The sequence below is a fragment of the Cercospora kikuchii genome (genome assembly GCF_019650295.1).
Source record: "Cercospora kikuchii DNA, contig_00001, whole genome shotgun sequence".
Taxonomy (NCBI): Eukaryota; Fungi; Ascomycota; class Dothideomycetes; order Mycosphaerellales; family Mycosphaerellaceae; genus Cercospora; species Cercospora kikuchii.
In genome coordinates, this window is record NW_025408582.1 from 2,209,348 (window position 1) to 2,232,841 (window position 23,494).

The 23,494-nt window shown below is 52.2% G+C and overlaps 11 protein-coding genes across 13 annotated transcripts; 3 read left to right on the forward strand and 8 right to left on the reverse strand.

The window, feature by feature from the left end:
- Positions 1–297: 297 nt before the first annotated feature.
- On the forward strand, positions 298–1,733 carry CKM354_000080800 (uncharacterized protein; the record flags this gene model as incomplete). The annotated part of the gene is made up of 3 exons (XM_044795910.1): positions 298–582; positions 631–1,251; positions 1,317–1,733. The coding sequence occupies 3 exons, from the start codon at positions 298–300 to the stop codon at positions 1,731–1,733; spliced, it is 1,323 nt and encodes a 440-aa protein (XP_044651845.1).
- Positions 1,734–1,891: 158 nt separating this feature from the next.
- CKM354_000080900 (uncharacterized protein) lies at positions 1,892–3,462 on the reverse strand (the record flags this gene model as incomplete). Its single annotated transcript, XM_044795911.1, has 5 exons — positions 1,892–2,103; positions 2,167–2,965; positions 3,019–3,145; positions 3,216–3,247; positions 3,295–3,462. 5 exons carry the CDS (start codon positions 3,460–3,462, stop codon positions 1,892–1,894), a joined length of 1,338 nt encoding a protein of 445 aa, XP_044651846.1.
- A 580-nt stretch (positions 3,463–4,042) lies between these two features.
- CKM354_000081000 (uncharacterized protein) lies at positions 4,043–6,145 on the forward strand (the record flags this gene model as incomplete). The annotated part of the gene is made up of 1 exon (XM_044795912.1): positions 4,043–6,145. One exon carries the CDS (start codon positions 4,043–4,045, stop codon positions 6,143–6,145), a length of 2,103 nt encoding a protein of 700 aa, XP_044651847.1.
- Positions 6,146–6,403: 258 nt separating this feature from the next.
- CKM354_000081100 (uncharacterized protein) lies at positions 6,404–8,039 on the forward strand (the record flags this gene model as incomplete). The annotated part of the gene is made up of 2 exons (XM_044795913.1): positions 6,404–7,001; positions 7,054–8,039. The coding sequence occupies 2 exons, from the start codon at positions 6,404–6,406 to the stop codon at positions 8,037–8,039; spliced, it is 1,584 nt and encodes a 527-aa protein (XP_044651848.1).
- A 295-nt stretch (positions 8,040–8,334) lies between these two features.
- On the reverse strand, positions 8,335–10,887 carry CKM354_000081200 (transcription factor TFIIIB subunit BRF1; the record flags this gene model as incomplete). Its single annotated transcript, XM_044795914.1, has 1 exon — positions 8,335–10,887. The coding sequence occupies one exon, from the start codon at positions 10,885–10,887 to the stop codon at positions 8,335–8,337; it is 2,553 nt and encodes an 850-aa protein (XP_044651849.1).
- A 765-nt stretch (positions 10,888–11,652) lies between these two features.
- Positions 11,653–12,317, reverse strand: CKM354_000081300 (uncharacterized protein; the record flags this gene model as incomplete). The annotated part of the gene is made up of 4 exons (XM_044795915.1): positions 11,653–11,700; positions 11,745–11,883; positions 11,934–12,149; positions 12,205–12,317. The coding sequence occupies 4 exons, from the start codon at positions 12,315–12,317 to the stop codon at positions 11,653–11,655; spliced, it is 516 nt and encodes a 171-aa protein (XP_044651850.1).
- A 4,193-nt stretch (positions 12,318–16,510) lies between these two features.
- Positions 16,511–17,550, reverse strand: CKM354_000081400 (uncharacterized protein; the record flags this gene model as incomplete). The annotated part of the gene is made up of 2 exons (XM_044795916.1): positions 16,511–16,932; positions 16,989–17,550. 2 exons carry the CDS (start codon positions 17,548–17,550, stop codon positions 16,511–16,513), a joined length of 984 nt encoding a protein of 327 aa, XP_044651851.1.
- Positions 17,551–18,073: 523 nt separating this feature from the next.
- CKM354_000081500 (uncharacterized protein) lies at positions 18,074–18,542 on the reverse strand (the record flags this gene model as incomplete). The annotated part of the gene is made up of 3 exons (XM_044795917.1): positions 18,074–18,220; positions 18,275–18,358; positions 18,414–18,542. The coding sequence occupies 3 exons, from the start codon at positions 18,540–18,542 to the stop codon at positions 18,074–18,076; spliced, it is 360 nt and encodes a 119-aa protein (XP_044651852.1).
- A 340-nt stretch (positions 18,543–18,882) lies between these two features.
- Positions 18,883–20,055, reverse strand: CKM354_000081600 (uncharacterized protein; the record flags this gene model as incomplete). The annotated part of the gene is made up of 1 exon (XM_044795918.1): positions 18,883–20,055. One exon carries the CDS (start codon positions 20,053–20,055, stop codon positions 18,883–18,885), a length of 1,173 nt encoding a protein of 390 aa, XP_044651853.1.
- A 220-nt stretch (positions 20,056–20,275) lies between these two features.
- Positions 20,276–21,973, reverse strand: CKM354_000081700 (uncharacterized protein; the record flags this gene model as incomplete). Its single annotated transcript, XM_044795919.1, has 1 exon — positions 20,276–21,973. One exon carries the CDS (start codon positions 21,971–21,973, stop codon positions 20,276–20,278), a length of 1,698 nt encoding a protein of 565 aa, XP_044651854.1.
- Positions 21,974–22,060: 87 nt separating this feature from the next.
- CKM354_000081800 (uncharacterized protein) lies at positions 22,061–23,284 on the reverse strand (the record flags this gene model as incomplete). 3 transcript variants are annotated; one of them, XM_044795920.1, is made up of 2 exons in its annotated part: positions 22,061–22,488; positions 23,266–23,284. In XM_044795920.1, 2 exons carry the CDS (start codon positions 23,282–23,284, stop codon positions 22,061–22,063), a joined length of 447 nt encoding a protein of 148 aa, XP_044651855.1. The 3 variants fall into 3 exon arrangements, with proteins under 3 accessions (XP_044651855.1, XP_044651856.1, XP_044651857.1); XM_044795922.1 differs by lacking the exon at positions 22,061–22,488 and adding an exon at positions 22,981–23,198; XM_044795921.1 differs by lacking the exon at positions 23,266–23,284 and having other exon boundaries at positions 22,061–23,080.
- Between the last annotated feature and the right edge of the window lie 210 nt (positions 23,285–23,494).

The following is a 23,494-nucleotide window of genomic DNA, read 5'->3' on the forward strand; positions in this document are numbered from 1 at the left end:
TGCACACACGTGGAACAGCATGCTTGTAAAGCTTGGCTGTCACATGAGAAACGATTCAGCAGCTTGGCGCATTGGTGAATCGAAGAAACAGCAGAGTGGTGAATAAGGAAAAGTGGGTCGCACGACTTGCGTTCCCTCTACTTAAGCCTCCTTTGCAGCGCCTATCCCGCAATCTTTCTCTTTACAGACACACAGCAAAGCCTCATAGTCAGCGATACTTTTCGGCACTCACACTCCTTCCGCATCTTCTACTTCTTTCCCTTACTCACACTCGATCTATTCAACACCACTCGCAAGATGTCTTCGACTCGAGGAGCCTCCGCGAACCGAGGCCGCGGCGGTCGCACAACACGTGGTGGTCGCGGAAAGCCAGGCGGCGCTCGTGGCACCTTCTTCGAGGAGCTAGACTGTGGCGAGCACTCAATTGAGCGCTACAAGAACACTCGTGGCACGACCAAAGATCGCTATGAGATCTACCGCCGTGAGACCAAGAGGGGCGAGAAGAGAGGAGAATGCATTTGCGACTACTACTCCTACCCAGCACTGGAGTACGAGCGCACATCGCTTGGAGAAGAGTACAAGGTGCGCAGGTTTCGAGTCCTGAATTGATTGGACACTAACATGACACAGGCATTGCCACAGAGCAAGATCTTCCCATTTTTCCGCCTCCCAGCAGAGATCCGTAACAAGATCTACGAGCACCTCTTCATCCTCGACCAGCCGATCGAGCTGTGCCCAGACCCTTTCTTCTACTCGTACAGAGTTAACAAGCACCTGGTCGCCCAGCATTCGGCACATCACTATGCCCACGACTACCAGACCAAGTTCTTCGATGAGAACGTGCAATCCGTTGGGCCCCTCATGCGCCTGAACAAGCAGTTCCACAAAGAAGTCTCGCCGATCTTTTACGGCCAGAACGTCTTCTCTTTCTCTAATGTGGCTGGCTGGGTCTGCCTCGATTTCTTCATGTATAAAATCGGTCTTGACAAGTGCGGCATGATCCGCAAGTTGATCGTCTGCCACCCCGATGCCACCCAGACGCCCGGCACCCTCAGAAGCGCAGAAGAGTACCGCCAGGCGAGCATTGGCTTCACTCCCATGGACATGGTCCCTATCGAGGAGCCGGGCTTCGTGTACGCAGAACGCTGGTTCTACGACTACGTCGTCGGCAAGGACCCAACTCTCATTCTCAACAAGCTGGGCAAGCTCGAGAAGTTTGGTGTTACTTTCCCAATGGAGGTCCACATCTTCGTAAGTCTGATCACAATTCCGAACGACAATCTGATTGAAACTGAGCTGACTTGATGCTTATGTAGGACTATGACTGTCCAACCACTCTACCCATCGACCCATCCAAATTCCACAACCTCGAGATCACTCTCTTTCGTCTCACTAGACACTTCCCCTACGCTACCCGCATGAACGCCTATTCCTATCAAGTCTCGAGCATCGACGTCGACAGGGTCGCCGCAGAGATGAGTGCCAGTGCAGACGACTACCCAGTCCGTGCCGTTACTGCCAAAGTGCACGATCAGGGACGCTACGCCACGGGTTTCATTGAGGACTTGAATAGGGAGGACGAGCTGGCTGAGATCGAAGCCGAAGAAACGGAGATTGTAGCCACGAGAGACGCCGAGTTCGCCCTTGAGAGTGCCTGCAATACCCCGCTGCCGGGCGATAGCAAGCCCAGGTCCAAGTATTCGCGTCGCGGAAGAGGAGGCCTGATGGGGTGAAGAAAAGATGCGATTTTACTTTGCGTACTGTATGCGGTGTCGACTTGGGCTTTCTCGATGGGAACATGGCGGTTCCAGCAAAAACAGATAGACGAACAGGCAATGCGCGCCATGAATGACTGGGCTCTAACGATCATCACGTTGCGTTCTCTATAGCTCTATGAAACCACACCCTGCTGCTTCAACGCCTCTACCTCGTCTTGCTTCATTCCCAAGACTTCCGCCAGCACCTCATGGGTATGCTGGCCTAGAGTAGGCGGTGGACTTCGTATCGTCGGGTTCGTGTCACTGAACTTCACAGGCGGACTGACGAGCTTCATAGGTCCACATTCCGAATGCTCGACCTCAGTCACCATACCTCGTTCCCTTGCTGCAAATCCTGTTAGCACGACGAACCACATCGAGATCCTTTTCGAAAAGGAAGAAAACTTACTATGCTCCAACTCCAACGTCGTCTTCACATCATTAATCGGCGCATACGGCATCCCACTCCCCTCAAAAATCCCCAACCACTCCTCCGTAGTCTTTGTCTTCGTCACAGCTTCGATATTCTCCTCCAATTCATCTCTCACTTTCACTCGATCCGCATTCGTCCTATACCTCGGCTCACTCACCCACTCCGGCTTCCCAATCTTCTCGCACAGAATCCCAAATAATCGATCGTTTCCTCCGCCCAGCAGAATATCTCCGTCTGAAGTCTTGAAACCTTTATATGGTACGATACTAGGATGCGCGGTTCCCCAGCGACCAGAGTCAGGTTTGCCGGAAATGAGACAAGATGAGGCAATGTTGGCTAGGGTGGCGATCTGGCAATCGGCTAGCGCGACATCGATGTGTTGGCCTTTGCCTGTTTTGGCTCGAGCGAGGAGGGCTGCCATTACGGAGTTGCTGGTGTAGAGACCTGTTGTAAGATCTGTGACTGCGACACCGACTTTTGCTGGAGGGCCGTCGCGATGGCCGGTGATGTGCATGAGGCCCATTTCTGCTTCGACCATTACGTCGTAGCCGGCGCGGTTCTTGTTTGATCCGGTTTGGCCGTAGCCTGTGATGCTGGCGTAGATGATTTTGGGGTTTACTGCCGAGACGCTGCGGTAGTCCATGTTGTATTTTGCGAGGGCACCGGGGAGGTAGTTTTCGACGAGGACGTCGCATTCTCTGATGAGTTTGTGGAGTATTTCGACACCGGAGGGAGATTGAAAGGACAGACCTATGGATTTCTTGTTGCGATTGACCTGCAATCGGTTAGAGCTTTGTCGCCGATACTCTTGATCTTTTAAGTTCCTACAGCTAGAAAGTATGCACTTTCGCCTGCGCCTTGCTTGGTGCTTTGCTCTTTGTAAGATGCATACGGAGGGCCCCATGCTCGAGTATCATCGCCTCTCGTGGGATGTTCGACTTTGATGACTTCGGCTCTGTTCTTCAATGAGCTTGCTTCACCGATAACACACCTGGAGGTGGTCGTACTGGGCTCATCGTGCATACCCTAGATCGCCCAGAATTTGAGTGCAATATGGCTACATCTTGTAAGCATGTGGTCTACTCCGGTATGGACATAACCTACACCAGCGAGCACTCTGGTCATATCAAGCACTTTGATCCCAGCCAATGGCAGATTGCTTGGATCCGAAGGTGGCGCGGCTAGCCATCTTCGTTGAGGTCGTGACCCGCCTACGAGCTGAGACGACGCACCACGACTCAAGAGCCGCAGAGAGCGTGTAGCAGAAGCCATTTGACAAATAACACGTCTCAATGATGTTCATGGATAAGACTACGCGTGCTGTTGATAGAGCATGGGAAGCAAGCGATGTCGGCACGTTCATCAGCCTTCCGAAAAGCCTCGGCCCGGTGGTCCAGTTGGACACCACACCTCCTTCTTCAGCATATCATCAACTTCTATTCGCACGAAACATATGTGATCCATCTAAACACTTGCTGCAGGCTGCTCGTGTAAGTTGGGAGCCGGACACCAATGTACTCAGGCATCGAGTCTTTGGCGGATCATGTTTTGGAGCAGTATTTCCCGCTCCCTCGCATTGTTATGGCGGACACAGCGAGCTCATCGCCGAATACACGTTTCCTCCATCTAGAGGCAATGGAATGGAAAGTTGTCTGAGGTGATGCCAGAATATATCTCACAAAATGCCATAGCTGAGCTGCAGGACACAGTTTTGGCGTGTTCCAGGCGCTACACATACCCAATCAGGCAGTAGGAGGCTGAACGGCTATTGCATACATGTTGCATTGCCTTGCCCATTTGCAGCTTGAGTTCAGATTCCCGCATCGCACTTCCAGAAAGACAAGCCACAAAGATGGACGAACGTACTCTGCGGAGATTTAGATCCCTGTTCTCCTCATCGAGCTCCTCATCATCGTCTGGCGAGAGAATCTCGACAAGTTCTCCGTACAAGAAGCTGAACCAGAGAAAGAACCAAATACGCATCGCCATCCTGACGCCGGAAGTCCCGTCTTCCCGGGACCAGCCCATTCATCTTACCTTAGAGACCGTGAATCTCGGCAGCGACCCCGAGTATGAAGCACTTTCTTACCAGTGGGGCGACCCGAAAATCACGACGGAGATCTTCCTTAACGGTTCCTCATGGCAAGTCACGAAGAATTTGCATTCGGCATTGAAAGCGTTCCGCAGCTCTAGCGAAGGCAGTGATCGGTCACCAGTACGGCTCTGGATCGATGCAGTGTCTATCAATCAGCTGGACTTGTCCGAGAAGGCCTGGCAAATACCATTGATGTTCAAAATATATTCTCAAGCACGTAACGTGAGGAGTTGGCTGGACCCTCGCGACTTTGAACCTGGAGAACGAACCGACCAGGCATTCCGCTTGCTGAAAGAGTACACTCTCGGCGCCACCGACGTTGGGAACCCGACAGAGGAACTACACCCAGATCGAGTCAAGGCTATTCTGCAGAGCTTCGGTGTGCTTGCTGACATTTTCCGCAACCCATACTGGCGCCGGCGTTGGATCACACAAGAAATTGTGCTCGCCAAAAAGCTTTCCATACACTGCGGCAGTTACTCTCAGCATAAGCTAGACCTGCGGAGCCTTCATCGCAGACTGGACCGTCTTGCTACACACTTACAAGCAGCCCTTCCATACCATGGCGACCGGGACCTATGGGGCGTTGTAGATCATGACAAGGATGTTTGGAAGGCTCACCAACCACTCAATTACATTTCGAACACTATCCTGGTCATCATCGCTTTCGACAAACCTTTGACTGAACATCCTTATCTCCTTCGAGACATGCGAGGCGCTGAACAAACAGGCGAGCTAGACTGCGTGTATGGCCTTCTAGGATTACTGCAGCGAGACCTCGGGCACACAATAATTACGCCCGACTACAAGCTACCCATTGCTGAAGTGCTGCAGAACTTCGCTATCGAATTCATGAAAGCAAGCAAGTCGTTGGCTTTGATGTATGAATCTTATCCCGAGGACCGCAAATTGCCAACTTGGGTTCCCGACTTGCGCACGACATCCAAAGGCAATGACCTTTACTACTCGGACGCAGTTGCACTATCAGATGAAGACCTCGTCAACTCCGGCATTCAATCGATGACCGTTCGCACTGGGACTCGTTTCCCCGGCGCAACCACTCAACGCAGACCAAACATGCTAGCTGAATTCGATCAGCTCTTCAATGCTTCCGCTAGCACCAAATTCTTCGCTAAGCTCCCCGCAACAGGCACCATTCATGTGCGTGGCTTACGCGTTGACAACATTACGGACCTCTCAGGTCACGACAAAGGTTACTCGAACATCCTTCCCACAAAATTAATGGACGGCTGGATACCAATGGACTGGATGGACATGTACGACTACGCAACCCGTTATGGGGATACATTTCTACACGACACATTTGAAGACGAGGGGCTGATTCGGGCGTTATGTGCCGACAGCATGAGGCCATCTCCAATCGATGGAGACGGGAAGCCACAGCCAGAGCAGCCCATGCGTCGAATGACTCGTGGGGATGTTGAAGAGCACCAACGAGGCATCGATGCAATGCGCACATACCCTGGACAATTCACGCAACATCCCAACGTGTTCCTCGACGCCAGCATGTCATTGTACAAATTCTTCTGTACGGGCAATGGCCGTATTGGCATTACTTTTGCCGAGGACGTGCAGGAAGGCGATTACATATTTGTGGTGGCTTCTCTGAATATGCCACTGATTATTCGTGGTGCCCAGTATGCTGATGCCGAGGACGTCGCCGCTGCTAAGGAACGAAAACTGCTGGATCCTGCTTATCGTGGCAGATCTATCACCACGTTCAAAGTGGTCGGATCTTGTTATTTGCATGGGATTATGGATGGCGAGGCTATCGTCAATGCTGCAGAGGAGAGGCAATGTAAGATCGAGGACGTTTTTGAAGATCTGTTTTTGATCTGAGGTCTCAACCCGGTCAACAGCAACTGGCAGCCCAAGCTATCCGGAAATAATACCGCAGTCGTGAGCTGAAGTTGTGGCGGAATGTTCCATCCGCTGCAGCTCCAATCAGCTTTACCGGATTCTGTCTAGTCTCATCCTTCGATGCCACCAAGGATGAGTTGGGAAGCACGAGAATCTGACCAACACGCAGCTGCCGCAAAACCTCACTTCCTAAGATACACTTCATGTCACCCAAAAACAATCCGGTTGGCTTCGCAGATGGGGTTTAGATCTCTGGCCGGATGGCCAGTGATTCTACTTGGTGGATTAGTGATCGGCATTATCGCTTTGCTCCTACCTCAGCTCCTCAGCTGGCGTAACATACAAGCTGCAGTGCCCTACACCGGACCCAGGTTCAATGCAACAGGACAATCTACGATATGCATCAAGCTAGCAGCTGCACTACCAGAACAAGTCTACTCGTATCAGCATTCTACGTATAACGATGTCTTAAAGTCATACTGGTCCGAGAATGCAGCGGAGATGCAGCCATCTTGCATCGTAAGACCTGCGAGTGCTGAAGATGTTTCAGTCGCAGTCAAAACTCTACGACAAGGTCATGAAAGTGGAGACGATGTGCGCTTTGCTGTACGCAGTGGAGGGCATTCGCCCGAGGCTGGATTCGCGAGTGTCAAGGATGGTGTTGCTATTGATATGGGCCTGTTTGACGGGATCTCGGTCGCGAACGATCGTTCATCAGCTACTATTGGGGTAGGCGCTCGTTGGAAAGAAGTCTACTCGAAGTTAGATGACATGGAATTGGCTATGGCTGGCGGCAGAAATGCCAACGTTGGTGTTGGAGGTTTAGTCCTGGGTGGTCAGTCCCCATGCTGTTAATTCATGTCAGGTCATACTGATTGCATCAACAGGCGGTATTTCCTTTTTCTCCCCTCGCTTTGGCATGGTATGCGACAACGTCGATTCTTACGAAATCGTCCTCGCCAACAGCAGCATCATCCACGCCACCGCCTCGTCCCATCCAGACCTCTGGCGAGCCCTCAAAGGCGGCACAGGAAACTTCGGCATCGTCACAAAAGTCACAACCAAAGTCTTCCCCTCCGCAAAACTCTGGTCCGGCTACGCCTACTACCCCAGCTTCCAAGCCTCAAAAGTCCTCGCCGCATTCCACTCTTTCAACCAACCCTCAAACTTCGACGCATACGCCGGAGGCCCACTCACAGCATTCGCCTACGCTCGTGATCTGGGTCTTCACTTAACGGTGCAACAACTCTCATACACCAAACCAACACCCTGGGCCGCCGTCTTTGCTCCATTCAAAGCCATTTCCTGGCGAATTTGGACAACCCTCAAAATCCAATCTCTCACTTCAGCTACCGAAGAACTCCACGGCATGGCACCTCTCGGAGATCGGCAGTTTCAAATCACATTAACAATCAGAAACGATCTCGAAACAATGGAAGCCATGCGAGAGATCTTCAGTGAACAAATGAAAAGAATTAAAAGTGTTAAAAGATCCGTCTGGTCCCTCGTCTTTCAACCTCTCTCAGCTGCAATGACGAGAAAAGGAAGTCCAAATGTTCTCGGATTGGAGACTCGACATGCGAATGATACATTGATCATCGCACTATTGTGCGTCTCGTGGCGAGATAAGAAAGATGATGAGCTGGTCGAGGAAGTTTCACGAGATATTTCGAGATTAAGCGAGGAATATGCGCGGCAGAAGGGGACACTGGATCCGTATATCTATCTGAACTATGCGGCGAGTGGGCAAAATGTATTTGCTGGGTACGGTGAAGGGAGGAAAGAGTTCATGCAAGAAGTGAGTAGGAAGTATGACCCTGATGGTTTCTTTCAGGTTGTGAAGCAAGGAGGGTTCAAGTTGGACATGTATTGAGCGGCTTTGAGCCGAAGACGAGTTTCATAGACTTGTAGTGGGAGACGCATGATAGAGATTTGATGCCAGATTGAGGAGATGCACAACATCGCCGAGATCTGGCACTTTCATTCTCATATACGTTGGTTTGTTCATTATACAACAAGTCTGGTGCTATGGATGTCTAGTGACAAGGAATTGCAAAACACTTGTGTGGCGAACTGCATCGCGGGCCGTGCATCGTGGGCACCAGGTTAAAAAGTACTTGAGTAGTACTACAGGACCTCCCAAACCTGTAAAGTTGTATGTCTCCTTCTTAATCGTACTCTTCACCTGAGCCGTAGTCGTCATCACCTCCGTACACAGAGCCGAACTCGTCGTGTCCTTCGGTGGCCATTTTGTAGAGGTCCTCATCATCTTCCTCCTCGGCAGCACGTTCGTCGTCCAGGTTATCCCATGTGGCTGGTTGCACAAGCTTGGCAGGGTTCTCCTGTACCTCTGCGTCTCCCTCGTCACTGCCATCGTCCTCGTCTTCGGCAGGTCCAGCAGACTGCTCTCTCGTAGCTGGAGTTTGCGATCGGCTCTCGCTGGGCGTGGCCGAACCGGCTCGAGACGGGGTTTCTCGTCCATAGATACGCTGCAAAGCCGAGAAGTCGACATGCTGAGACTTCATTGGTGCTCTCTTCTCCAGCATTGCCCTAGCAGCGTCGGCAGGCGTCTCGATTGGTGTCGAGCTCTCTGTCAGTACCGTGCCATCGCCCAAAGTATTACGCTTTTTGCCTCGACCTTTGTGCGCTTTCCCTTCTTTCTTCTTCTTCGTCGGATTGGCCTTCTCGACTTTCGCAAGTAGTTCCTTTTCGGCTTGCTTTCGGAGCCAGTCTTCGTTGTGAGCAACCCAAATCTGTTCCTTGATCTTCCTCTCGGTCTCTGACAGAATGCAATTGGCGACCTCGGGGTCGTTTTCGAACTCAGCTTCAAGCTCCGCAGCAGTGAGGATAACACCCGGCTGCCAATCGGGTGCCTTGCCAAAGTAGTCAACTCCTCGGGCAAGACGAGCCTGTCTGCCTTTCTCGCTGTCGGCCTTCATTTGTTCAGCAGCCAGCGCAGCAGCTCGTTGATGCTCGGCCTCTATCCTTTCAGCTTCCTTTAGCTTCTCGACTTCACTTTGCATCTCTTGCACTTCTCCATTCGCTAGTGCCTCTTCGATTTGTGTTTCCAGATAGTCTTCCTCTGCAAGCTCTTCCTCGGAAATCTCAACCTCGGGAGCCTGTACTGGCTCCTTTTTCGGTCGTCCACGGCCACGCTTTTCACCCGTCGGCTCCTCACTCGCACGTAGTGCCTCTGCTACAGCCTGCACTGGAAGAGCCGGGATGGCGAAGCCATCAGCGTCGTAGCGAATACTTGGCTGAGGTTCAGGTCCTTCCGTACGCTGTCGCTTTGGGGATTCTACTCGTGGAGTTGACTCGGGATCTGCTGAAGGTGCTTCTTCGGCTTCATCATTTCGCTTCCGCTTGGCATTGGGTTCGAGAGATCCGTTATTAGGTGCCTCATCACTCTGTGTCGGTGGAGGAGTAGATTGCTGCTCCACAGGGGCTGCTGGGCCTTGCACTGCGACCATCGGTGCCGCGGCAGGCACATGTTGCACTGGGATTGGCACAGTCTGATCAGGAGCCGGAGTACCTGCCTCCACGGAAGACAGCCTTGAGGAACCTTCGCTGAGGTCGTCGGGGATTATGATGTGCTGTGCAGACGGTGATCGCATTTGCGATTCTCGCAATTCGAGCATTTTCATGTGCTCCTCCCGACGAGCTCTCGCCCTGGCAAACTTTCTGGCATTGTGATCAGGAAGACCGAACGAGGGAGGATTATGTTGATGCACCATGCGATTGGCGTATTTGCGGAACTCGTCAACTGTCAGACCTGAGGCCTTGGTGCGTCTGAACTCCTCCACACGTTTGGCGATTGTCACATCTGCGACTTTAGAAACGAACACAACCTCGCGCACTGTGCGCTGGAAGTTGTTCATTCGGGCGGCGAGGATGATGCAAGCACCACAAAGACCAGCTGGATGACGGCCAGACACAATCCAATCGCGATTCATTCTGCGAATGATCTTCAGAGCATCAGATGCGACGTCTTTTGTCTTCTCTGCAAACTGGAGCTTGTCGCAGTACTTGTATATGAGAGGTTCAAGTTCGACCAGATGTTGATGTCCGACTGAATGATCTTGAGTGATGTATAGCTCTCTGCACATATCTTTGTAGACCTCACCCAGGCGGAAGACGTTGATCTGTAGAAGCTCGGCGATGTCCATGAGGAGAATCTTATTGTCCCTTTGGCGTCGACAGGCGGCGTACAGGCAAGCAGCAACAACTTCGTCGGTCCTCCGGCCAGCAGAAAAGTTGATATTCGCAGCGAGCACCCATATCTGCTCTGCTTGTATCTGAACCTGCTGCAGAATGCCGAGCTTTGGACAAAGCTGCTCCAACGCCTTTCGTCCAGCATTTTGAACATCGGCGAGAGAATTTCGTTCGCCACCTCCCACCTTGCGATACGCACTTGACCCTAAAGTTCTTGCGTGTCGCGAGTTCTCGTTGACGGTACCACCTTGGACAGTGGCTCGCCCACCCGCGTTCTCCTCGAACGTGACTTCAGCAACGATGTTGTTCTCGGCGATCTCCGTGTAACAGTCGAGACAAACGATTTTGCCATCGTCTTCGCTGAATCTGGTAGAGCCGCACTCCTTATTGGGACACTTCTTCTCCGCCGGCGCGGCTTGTTTGGCTGGGGCTCGTTTTCTCGGAGGGACTGCCGGTCCTTTGATTCCTCCAAGAGGCCCATGTCGGGCTCTTGGCACCGGACCAGGCATTGTGGTCAGTCAGTGATGGCGCGCATGCGGCGGCGATGAGTCCGGAGCAGGTCTATGTGCATCCGCGTTTCGACTGTGGCTGTGGCCCGGTCGCGATCTATGAGTAATTTCTTGCCAGGCGGCGATGTATTCGAAATGCCTGATTGGGCAAGTGATGTCGCGCGTTGGAGGTGATGGGATGGTATGCGCGCGGAGAGTGTGGCGGGGACTGAAAAGAATTGTCGGGTGTCAGAGCTTGGATTGGCGAGGTGGTGAGTCGGAAAGCAAGTGCGAAAATGAGAAGGCGGGGTCAAGCGCCAAGACCTGCCAAAGTCACGAACGTTGTGTTCGAAACCCAGCTGTCACTTCTCTCTCGCTTCCAACTTTATCATCAGCAAACATTTTGACTGCGTCTCATCAAAATGCATGTGACGGACAGACAAACAACCATTCCCGGGTCACCATGGTCGTTAGCTCATGCTCCCAAAGCCCGCTCCAGCACGCCGCGCCAGCGGGGCGCCATTCTGTACATCAAGAGCAAAAACACGCCCACGCTCGTGGCGATCATCGAAGGACACTCCCTGTCAAGCCCAGACCCATCATGATCTGCGTCTGAGGAATGGTTTGGCAGCGATCTCTCCCGGTCACGAGGTATCAACGCCTTCTATTCAATTTTTGGCTATCAAACGAGTGCTTGCTCATGGTCCTCTCCATCAATGTCCTGGCTGTCTGCTGAACCGATCTCTCCTCGATCCTTCGTCGCGAAAGGCTAGCTCGAATGCATTCTCACTTTGGTGGGCTGCCCTTCGCAGTATCTGGGAAGTTTTGCGGAACCTGTACAGCGTCAACGACATTCGTGGTGATGAGGGTTCACTTACACCTTCCACGGCGTACAAGTACCACTGCGACATCTCATTGCTATCTCCAGCCGCTGACCAAGTATGGATCTGAGAGCCCTTGGAGCCATTTCCGCCGGCCATGTGCAAGCCTAGAGTCTTGTTGCTAACGGGAGCGATCCTAGACCGGTCAGCTCCCAGCTTTGTCTCACATCAGTGCTCGATATATACCAGTATCGTCCTGTGCCATTGCGCAGTGGAATGATGTTCCAGCGAGTCACGTCGTTGAGGGGCGACTGAGTGGTGCAGGTCACTTCTTTGCCTTTGTCGCTCACGGTCAAGTACGTTCCACTGGCTCTGTTGAGAAGCAGGTATTCCTCCTTGCCAGTCTTGCCCACGTTGGCATACCCGACTTGCCAGTGCGCGTTTGCGCTCTTGGAGTTGTCCCTGTGCGAGGAAAGCGGTCAACGAAAAAATGCTCAGCACAGTCTGAAAACCTTACCAGGCTGACAGCTTGGTGCCGTCTTGTTTGTTCCCATTGTTCAAATCGATGAACATGTTGGGGAACTTTGCCCCAGCAATCAAGTATGTCCCAGCTCCTACGAAGTCGCTCATGATGATTCGAGTTGGGTGGGTTACTCCGAGTAATTGGAGTATGAGTGACACTACAACGTGTGTTAGGAGAACAAGTTTATATATCACGAGAAGGACTGTCTAGCTTCATTCACCGCATTGAAGAGTCCCGCAATCAGCTTCTAACGCATAAAAGTGCGCTTTATACGAGCATCGGATGTACAAGTCTCTTCCCCAGACACGACTCTCCTCTCACGGAGCTGTGCGACGATCAAAGCAGCGAGGGCATTGGATCGTCAACCTCTCGCTATGCACTTCTATGTCTCGCTTCTGCAAGAGTGCTTGAAGAGCTAGCTGTCAGGCACTGTCACTTCGCAGATATGGGCGTATCCGTTTATCAGTGAAAGCATAGTGCGTGAGGGCTTCCTGTGGATCTTGTTTGAGTCAAGGCCCTCTTCTTGGCAAAACATTTGTCCCGAGCGTCAATCAGGTTCTCAAGGTACTTCATCGTCGAACGAAATACCGGAAACTGCTATGGACAGAAGGACTTCACTCTCAAGTATAGAGATGAAACCAGTGCCTGCCAGTATTCTGGCTCCGGATCGGAGAAACTGAGAAGTTGCAGTGAGCAGGCTCACGAGCTAGCATGAGCATTGAATGCAATGTGTGAAGACCTTGTAGCACATACTAATGTCCCTGCACGCTTCCAAGCTAGCCAGGTGTGGATAGTACAGAACTTTGGGTGCTACGAATGTACCCTCTGTCACGGTTGCATATAGCTGTGAAGCACGGGCGTGGCTGAGACTGCTCTCGAACGACCAGCGGTGAGCATACTGTATGAACTAATGGTGTGTCCCAGGTCATTTGCACTTTCGGTGCGACTGTTGACGGAGCTTATGAGAAGAAGTCACATCAATACATCTTGATGATTGCCCATGAAGCGCTCGACAGATCTGGTGACTTCTTGGGATGTGTTCGATCCTCTTCAGTGTACATACGTGGCGTTCAGTGTGACATTGAACAGTTCCATGCTCGTATCAGACATGCAGCCGGAGCAAACCACGAATCAACTCAGTGATGTCAACATCTGAGGGATGATCGGCCCTACACATCACCTCGATCCGCCCTCATCCGCGATGGTCTATTCCTATGCACAAGCGGCTCCGTAGAGTTGACCAGGTGCACTGCCGCATCCATACTGTTGTTGCTGCGCGCAGGTTCCAGAACAACACATACTGCCTATGAAGCGCGACCACGTTAGCAACCACTTGAAGCTTTCAGTATTGGCTCTGCACTCACACGTCGTAAGGTCTTTTCCAGAGATACAATGACCAGTAGGCAAACAAGTATCTGGTGGTGACGTGCCAGCACAAGCGGCTCCATAGAGTTGACCAGGCGCACTACCGCATCCATACTGTTGTTGCTGCGCGCAGGTTCCAGAACAGCACATACTGCCTGTGAAGCGCAACTACGTTAGCGTCCTCCGCAAGCTTCCAGTATTGGCTGTATACTTACAAGTCGTAAGGTCTTTTCCAGATATACAACTACCAGCAGGCAAACAAGTGCCTGGCGATGACCCACCAGTACAGCCAGGACCAATTGTCGCGCCCGGCACGACACCGCAACCTGGAACGCCTTCCGGTTTGCATTGACCTGAGCAGCACATATCGCCTAGGAGTGTCAATGAGACCTGCATTTCCTAGAGACCATGAGATTTGGTGCTTACATGTCGTCAGGTCCTTTCCGTTTATACAGTGACCCTCCGGGAGACACTGCTGTTGTCTTGACAGAAGGTTATGCTTCGCCTCCACCATGCGATCACCTGCCGCGTTCGCAATGGCGCTGAACACAGCGAAACTGTAAATGATAATTGACCTCATTGTAGCAAGAGCGGGCCGTAGACGTCGAAGCGAATTGGGTCCTGTCGAGTGTGATCGAACTGATGCTGGGCAGCAGAACGATGCGCTGATATTTTATTGCGTTCGTTTTGTATGTCGGCACTCGTATCCCTGAAAACGGCAATGACCAAAAATGGAACAGAACGGGGTGCTCCTGGGTCAAAGATTGCGGAACACTAATAATCATGTCTTGACAGGACTTGGGGATTTTAGCTAGGATGCCCTTGCATTCCGCTTTACATGATCATCTACAAGGAAGTATAACAAGGTTGAAAGCCATCCAGAAAGCAATATTATCAGACTGCTTGGACTGTCGCTCTAACAACGACCAAGGATGAGATACAATTTCCGCCACCGCTGCTCGTCAAACTGCCTTTCAAGGGCTAGAACTACATAGACTTCATCGTGCGCCTACGACTGCAACGTTCGATAATCGCACTAGGGATGAAGCACAGTCCTCCCCTAGCCTGCTCTCGACGGACGGGTTTTCGGTCTTACGGGTCAAGCCCGACTCCGGCCTGCTCTTCAGCTCAAGACCGTCACCTGGTGGCGCGCAATTTGTGGACGGCTACTCGTAAGTGCTGCTTGTATTGAAATGTGTGATCGACAATACGATGTAAGCAAATGCTAAGCATTCTTGGCCCCCACGCCTTTCCATCGGGTGAATTGGCCCAGAGTACCACTTAGTCAATAATTGCTCGATTCTTACGTCAAGGCATCACAAGGTGTCTTTGTGCTGCATCTCAGTGAGCCATAAATGCTGAAGCTGACGGTCTGTGGATTAGAAATCATGGAACTTGTGCTCGAAACCCATTTGTTGCTTCTCTGTCGCTGTCAACTTCTTCATCAGCATAAATGTGGTCGTCTCCCTGGATCTAAAGGCAATAGATTTGCACGTCCTTCAGAGCCGACACCAACATCGAGAGAATTCTAGATATTTGCATTAAAGCTGCATACAATGCCCAAGGATACCATGGTTTCAAATTATACCTATTGCGCGATGCTTCGAGCTAGACTTACAACAAGTCCCTGTACCTCTCCCATTTTGGTAGCCTTCGGTCTTCGCTTGGTCTCATCTTGAGGCACCATTCTTGTACCATTGTTGCCATCACTTCAGCTCTCACCTCACCACGCGCGCGCCCCGCCCCGCGCCTCACCGCCGCCACTCCTCAGGCTCCAACTCGGCCTTCGGCACCCAAACAAACCCAATTGACGTATATATTCCCCTTTCAACTTATCACTTTCAACCCGGGTTTAGCTCACTTGGTATGAGAGCATTCGCACATTCACAACGTTGCGTCTTCCACTCAGATTACCACTCACCTACGAACTACGAAGTTGTTCTGATGTCGATTCAAGTTCCAATCTGATTGTGACCGTGCAATCTAAGGAGTTCCTCTGACGAGGATCAGTTCTGACGCAGAGTTCGAGGTAGAGTAAAAAGGTGTAGACAGGTGCTCGGGCCCTCTTTTTTTGTCTTTTGAAAGATTAATTTCTTTATGTAGCTCTCATCAATATCAATCATAAACTCAAAAGTCCGGACACTCTGGGATTGGTCATTGACCCTCGCACCCGAAGCGAGCAGTTGCGGTTCGAAGGTTCGCATCTCCTCAATCTAAGAGATCGGGCCTTGCGAGTGCCAGGGGCGCACTTTCCGGACCGCGTTCGACGATTCCTCTGGAGCTAGATTCGCGATTGGACGCCTTGATATGTATTCAAGTTTGATTGACACCTCTCGAACACATAATCAGAGTGAGCTAACCAGAAACCTGAGATCTAACGCTAAGTTGCGATCCCCTTCTAGAATTTAACGATATACGGCCGACTTGATACCTTTAGCGATATCTAAAGTAGGATTTATCAGGGTAATGCATATATCTGCTCTAGGTCATCAGCGAGAAGTGGTCTGGTGTAGCTTGCCCTTCATGTCTCTGTCACTGTCCTACGTGCACTTCCGCATTCTCACGTTGGGGAAAATGATTGGCAGGGGCTATTGCAATTGAACCAGATACGAGAGAATTCGCAGGCTAATGACGGACTGTAGATCGCATCTTGCTGATATGACAGGGTCTCGAACACCAGCCTCAGAGCGACCTCATTGGATCCGATGCCATAATGGCTTCTGTTCATCGTGGTTCTTGATCGAGTGCCTGGTGACGATCCACTGTACCGAAGTGCTCGTCGTCGGCCGAAAGATTCCTACTCTCCACTCCATTCTCCGGGAAACCTTCTGTGTATTCTTGTCCTCGCTCCGATGCACGAAACCGGTCCTCTCGTCTCTCTAAACCGACGAGATCCGTTCTGGGTTCGTGTCTACACTCTTCCGCCAGCGTAGTCTCAGTGTTGTCCCTTGCATGGTTCAACGACCTCTGCGCCAGCCTTGACACACTCCGAGCAGAGACCTACCGATTTAGCCTCAACTTCTCTTGCAAGTTTCTTGAACAACTCAACAGAGACTTCGTCCTGGCAATCGTCGCAAGGATCGATGTCGAGATCGGATTCGACGTCCTCGCCTCTGTACTTGGACACAAATCCGACCTTCCGCAGCTTCTGGATATGGTGTTTGATCGAATGAACAGATGGCCCCTTTTTCGAGATCCTCAGCGTAGTGGAAGAGGCTCCCCAGAACTGCTGCAGCGATTCGTAGTACGCCTGTGGTCTGTTGCGGCAACTCTCGCAGGCACTTGCGTTGTCCTCGTAGACGGCTAATACCTCGTTGACGTGGTTGATTGCGACGTTGCGGCGCTCCGAGATTCCAACTGATAACAGTGTCAGTTTGCAGATCTTCGCACGCTGGACTTCGATCTCAACTTACCTAGAGCCAAACTGGGCAATACCTTGCCAGAAGCCTCGACACATAGCGAGGTGATACCGATCGAGAAGTTTCTGATCAATCGTTGCGTCGCAAGAGTGAAACAACGTGGCTCGTCAAAGAGATACGCGGCTGCTGCAACGTTGGCCACATCGTAGTGGTCGATGTTAGCCACATCAGATCGCATATCCAACCACGCCATCATGAGCGTGCGAGCGGAATCAATGAACGCCTCGCCTAGACCATATTTTTCGACCACAATTGCCAGACCAAGCAGTCTCTGGCTCCACTCCCCCGGCTGCATCGGCGGTAGGTATCGGGACCGGAAGTGCAGAACGCGGCATACGAAAGCCACATCGTCAGGATCGTCATCAGGGAGCGCGACATCGACTGGGGCGCGCGAGCTGCGAGATTGCTGGCCCTCACGAAAGTGTGGTCCAAATAGCGCTGCAAAGACTGCGGACGCCCGAGAGAGTGTTAGAGAGCAGACTCGAATGCGCTGCTTGGTCGCGCCCAGGATGAGAATCACGTCGCCATCAGCTGCCAGGACGTCTGTATCCGCCATTTGGTGGGCACTTGAGAACGGTGCAGGAATTGTGCGGTACTTTGGATTGGTTGCTCGAGTAGGTGTGGGTGTGCAGGAGAGGAAGTGGTGGTTAAGTAAGAGGCAAACGCGCTAAACTCGAAATCAAACTTTACTTCAGCAGAAGGAAGTGAGTCATGAAGCGAACTGAAGAAACGGCATTCTCGAAGACGGCCGCGATCAGCATTTCGTCTGGGTCGGAAAAAGCTTGACGGTGGTAGAGCACTTAAAGTGTTTCAATAGCCTCAGCTTCGATTTTCTATGAGTTTCGATGGATCCGAAAAGCCATGAATGTGCTAGCATTGTTGTTGGGGCCTTTGCTGAACAGTTTTGGCCACCTTCATTCCTCTACCACACTGATGCGAAGAACGACATTCCCTTTATCGCTTCGTTCCCCTCGTGCATACGAGTTCGGGATCAGTCGTCATCCTTCGCCTGTTGTGCCAGGACCGCGACGACGCTCGCCACAAAGCGTTCGACTTTCAAGTCTCGTCTGGCGAAGACGTTACTCTTCGTCCTCAGCGGAATCGCCAGGTGCGGCCACTGAATCCTCGTCTTGCTTCTTCCACTCTTCGAGATAATCGTTACATTGTGCGAGCAGTCGATTCATTTCAATCTTGTGATGCTTGACAGACGCCATAATCTCGTCCCTCTGTTTAGGTCAGCTGCCTCAACTACAGAGCACCAGTCAGTGCGCGCTCCGTACCTTAATATCCATTTCGGAGTACATCTCCCTCCACATGTCTAACTCGATAACGCCCATGTTGTCCTTCATACGATCAAATTTCTCCTTCAAAGTACTCTTTAGACGTCAATCTCGAAAAAATAGCATGCTATTGACGAACCATCATGGCGATTGACTCAGCGTTGACTGCTGCTGCCTGAGCGTCCAGCTCTTCATTTTGAGCCGCCAGTTCCGCGCGCTTCTGAACAATCTCCTCCAGAGCCTGTTTCCTTCTGTAGGACAGCTCCATGTCGAATCGCGGTCAGTCTGAGGGTGGTCGCTCAAAATGGTGCGAGATTCCGCCGCACAGGAGAATAATGGTGTCGTTCGCGGTAAGGGAGGCAGGGACAAACGCAAGAGATGTGGTCCGTGCAGATGTCACTTGAACGGGGGATGTTGCACATTTCGCACCACATTCACATGTTCGTTCTTGTTTGCTTGCGCACAGACAGCGGTGTACTTCCAGCGCCATCAAAGCTCGGCCACGCGCTTCGCATGCATGCACCCGAAGGATCCCAGCATGCATATTGGAAGCTGCATGGCTGCAGCGGCTAAGAGATGATCTTTGTCCGTTTACATCTACATATGTCTCAAGTATTACCAAACTTGAAAATACCCTTCCCACTCCGGAAGCCTTCCAAAGTACCCTGTACAGCATTTACCAGCTCATCCTGTTTTGTATCGTAGTCCCATGTCACAGGATCCATTGGGATATCCTGGAACTTGCCTTCCCGCGTCAAATTCAATATCTCGTTGACGCAGTCCTCCTTCTGCTGTGGGTTTTTGTCTGCCCATCGACTGACCCAAAAGCCATGGAAGTTGATATCCTTGAAAATGAGTAGCCCCATTGGTAATTGCACCGGCTGCTTGCTCATTGCGCCGTATGTCACAACAGGACTACCAGGAGCAAGATGCTTCGCCATGTCGTTCACCAACGGTCCACCTACACAATTCAATGCCAGCTTGATCTTTTCTCTCCCACCATTGGTGAACTCCTTCACTTGGTCTCTGAAACCCTTGCCACGCAGTTCCTCGTCTGTCACAACGACATCCGCACCCAAGCTCTTCAGATCCCTCACTAGATCCTCATGTCCCTGCTCCCTCTTCCTGACAACATTAATACTCTTATAACCCCACAACTTCGCCAACTGAATCGCCGCTCTGCCCACGCCACTATTCGCCCCGTTCTGCATGAACCAATCTCCTTCCTTCATATCGCCAAAATCTTTCAGCATGCGGTACGCAGTGCAAGGATTGACAGAGACAGTGCCAACCTGCTCAGGCTTCAGACCTTCCTTGTCTACTTTGACGAGCTCAGAGCTGGTCGTTTGGGCGTGCGTCCTCCACGTTCCGAAGCCTTGACGTTTCATAATAACCCAGTCACCCTTTTGTAGGCCGGAGACTCCACTTCCTTTTGCGATGATTTCCGCAACGCCTTCATTGCCTCCCACGGCGATAGGATCGGGTGTGCCGAGGTTGGTGGTCCATGTTGGTTTGGTTGGATAGACGCCCTGAATCTGATTGATGTCTGCTGGGTTGATCGGAGATGCGAGAAAGCGAAGAGTCACCGCGTCGCCTGTTGGAGGGGAGATGCTGTGGGAGTGCAAACGAAGGACGTCTTTGGGTTCGCCGTGATTCGGGAGGATGAGAGCTTTTGCTTGTTCGTAGCCGTAGGCGGAGATGGAGCGGCGAGAGAGGTTGTTCGGGAGGTGAGATTGGCGGAGAGCGCGCAAGGCGGTGGGAGCTGCTCGTGACGGCGCCATCGTCGAATCGTTGAAGATGAACAACGAGACGGATTGAAGCTCCAATGCTGAATGTTGCTGGCCCATGTACGATGACGTCTAACCGAGCTCAGACGGAGTTCAGTCCGCTGCACTTCACTTGTTCCTCACGCACGCGACATGGAACACAAACATCGAGCAAAACATGATAACACGACTATCTCATCCTGAACACGATCATTGGTGCCATCAAAATAACGAGTTACTTCGCTTTCCTTCTCAAGCTCTGAAACCACGCACTTCCTCTCCTCTTCCGCCCAACTACCAGCCCGAGTCGCCGCAACTTGTCCTCATTTTCGGGAAGATGCTCAACAAATCTAGTCTGTACCGAAGGCAAGATACTCATCCCATGATGCAGCCTATTGCTCATGGCAGGTTCTTTGTCCCGCGCCCTCCGCACATACCTCTGATCATTTGCTACTGAATCTTGGGCTGGCGATGTCGTATCAATCAACGCAGCCTGATTTCTTCGAAGCGTCTGCATTTGAGCGATGCCAAGTTCATCTTCCGTTTCCCCTTTCAGGTGACTGGATTCCTCTGCGTTTCGTTGCAAATGCTCAATCACCGAAGCCCGCAAATTCTGCCTGCTGGACTTGCGGGGAATTGGGGGCGGTAGGTCATTCGCTGTCTCTGCTTCCACTGACTTTCGCAGAACAGCTTCAATCGCCGCATCTCTCCAATTGCTCATTGTTGAAGTCTCAGATACCTTTCGAGTCTCCTGTATGCCAGCCTCGACTTCGTCGATAAGCGCGTTCATCTGCGGTGAAGCCCCATAACTGCGACTCGCGGCCCGCTCGGCGATCCCATCCACTGCTTTAGTGCCTGATCTCGGAAAGAACTCCTTTTCGGGATGAGAGTCGACATTCGTTCTGGCTTCAGCTATCTTCGCTCTACAATTTGGCTTCTCCCAAGATTTTATGCCGTGGTGCCCCACCCTTGCCCATGAGGGTCGTCGGGGCTCTTGAGCGGCCAGCGGCTCCAGCTTTGACACTCTCTGTCCATTCGGGCGATCCAGGAACGGCCCAAAACTCTGGTTTCTTGCATGTCCAGGCCCTGTTTCACGCTCAGAAACTGAGTTTAGAGCCTCATTGAGCGCTCTATGGCTTTGGCGAACACTCTGGAAAGCATTGTTCAGTTCAGAGTCCTTGGATGGTGAGACGCAAGGAGTGTTCAAGTCCACAAACTCAGCGGGCTGGAATTTCGGCATGACTACGTGAGGCGTTGATGCATGCGCGTCTTCTCTCGCCCTCTTCGGCACACCCGATGACCCAGCAATGTGCTCATCGCTGTCGCTGTCGCTCGACGTCAGTTGCATAAAGTCCGGCCCCGGTGCAGATTCAGACAGCTGAGTATCATGCTCGCGCAACGTGGACCCATCCTTCCCGCCAATCTGTTCTTCTGGTCGCTTTGACTGCTCGATCCCACGACCATGGCCACGATCGTTACGGGGTTGCCTCTTCTCTGGCTTCTCTTGTAGCCGAAGCTTTCTTTGTGCATTTGGGCCGCGATCGCTAGACTCTGGCGTATGGAAACCCGGCAACGGTGCCTCTCTGGACGGCGTTCCACTCGATTTCGGCAAGACTTTGCCTTCCAAATCAGCCCCAGGCTGATGGTGAGCTGAATTTGATTGACTGCTGCTGGTACCCGGTGGTGACTCGGACAGGTATTTATATGAGCGTCTCCGGCCGTATGGACTACTTGGCGACGGTATTTGTTCCTTCTGACCAGATGCCCCTCCCTGCAGAGACGTTTGCCGACTCTTGGAGCTCCCAACACTCCATTGCCGAGAATCGTGTCGTGGCGTGTGTTCTCTTTTCCGCCCCACTGGATCCTGGGGGGATGGCACGCGACTTGGATTGAGCGTTCCTGGCCATGCTGGTGTCTGAGCCGCGCGGCGCATTCTTGCGGTCGTCACCCCGCTGGTCTCAACTGCACCACGCTGAAACTGCGCAAAACCTGGCGTACTGGTAAATTGCTGCCGCCTGTGTTACTTCCACCAAACTCTATCGACCTCCCCGTACTGTCGCTTGCGGGTCGAATCGTCGGTACTCGCTGGATCTGTAAGGTGGTCGTCGCTGTCACTGGAGACGACTAACGCGCGTTGTGACCGCAGACTGGCTGAGCGATGGACCTGCACAGCATAATTTGGGACTCTAGAAATATGGATCTGCTGCGAAAAGGTGTTGTCGGCGTCGAGACAATCACACACCTCGATTGATGTCGCGGAAGAGCTACCAGATCGAGCCCGAGCGCGCCTGCTCTGTTCCCGGTCGAGGTAGAAAGAGCGGACGGGAAGATGACCTTCGCCTGCCACATTCGCGGCCACTGAGCTGTCTTCGCTGGCTTTTCCGGAATTTTCGGTCTGCTCTGCGCCGTCTTCTGCAATGCTTTGCATCGGATCAAAGTCGCGATCGGCTGGTGTGAGAAGTTCCAAGCTTCTTACTTGGTCACGGCTTGCTGCGGAAAGTCTGCGCCGAACGTTCGCTGAACGCCGGATAGTACTGCCCGTTTGGCGAAAGGCATTGCTGCGACGGAGAGCGCAGCCGAATCTTGACTGAAAGTCACTTGCATTCTGAGCCACCCAGGCGGAGGTATCCACCACACTGATGCTCCGTCCATTGAGCGTCGGCGGTGGCGGAAGACTCGGCGCGGCTGCTGTTGTCTCTCTGCTGTCGCAACAGTCCAGACGCTTGGACCACAAGTTCACTTTGCTGGTAACTTCATGCAAAGTTTTTCTCAACCGAGCTTCCACTTTGGTGGACACCTTTCCCTTCCCTTCCGAAATGGGGAACTCTGGCATACCTTGCGCTCGTCGTTTTCGGTTTAGCTCGATCTGGTCGCTCTGCGACAGGCGGAAAGTGTGAGATGGCGGTTCCGGGCGTGGGAGGCATTTCTTTACCAACGCCCTCAATGAGGGCTGGAATGTCTTCTCGGGTTCCTCCTCGGCCATGAGCAGAGGGCGAGGGAGTTTCCTCCCATTGCCATGCCAAAATCCCTCGTTGGCCATGTCGAACTGTCGTGATTTCCAGTTGGAGTTCTAGTGGCGTAGAAAGTGCGCTGCTGCTGGAGATCGCTGGTCCAGAGCTCTTGATGCTTCTGGGAGTGCGATGATATGATCTTCAGAGCTGTGGTGCTATTGAGCGGCAGCGAGGGTGTGTGATGTTCGGAGACGATTCGAGTGAGTTGCAGCACGGGCCTGCGTGTAGTTCATATACTCGCCGACGCTGCTGAAATCTGTCAGATCGAGGACGAAACTGTAATTTTCAAGTTGAACAGAAATTCAAGGACGAGGCCACATTTCACTTTTTGTCGATAACACGCTGTCTTTCTGATATTTGTTCATTGGCTCAGCCACCACTGGTACCAGACAAGAGATTTCGACGACTACGAGGTGGGACGAGATTCGCGCCTTGAGCCCGCA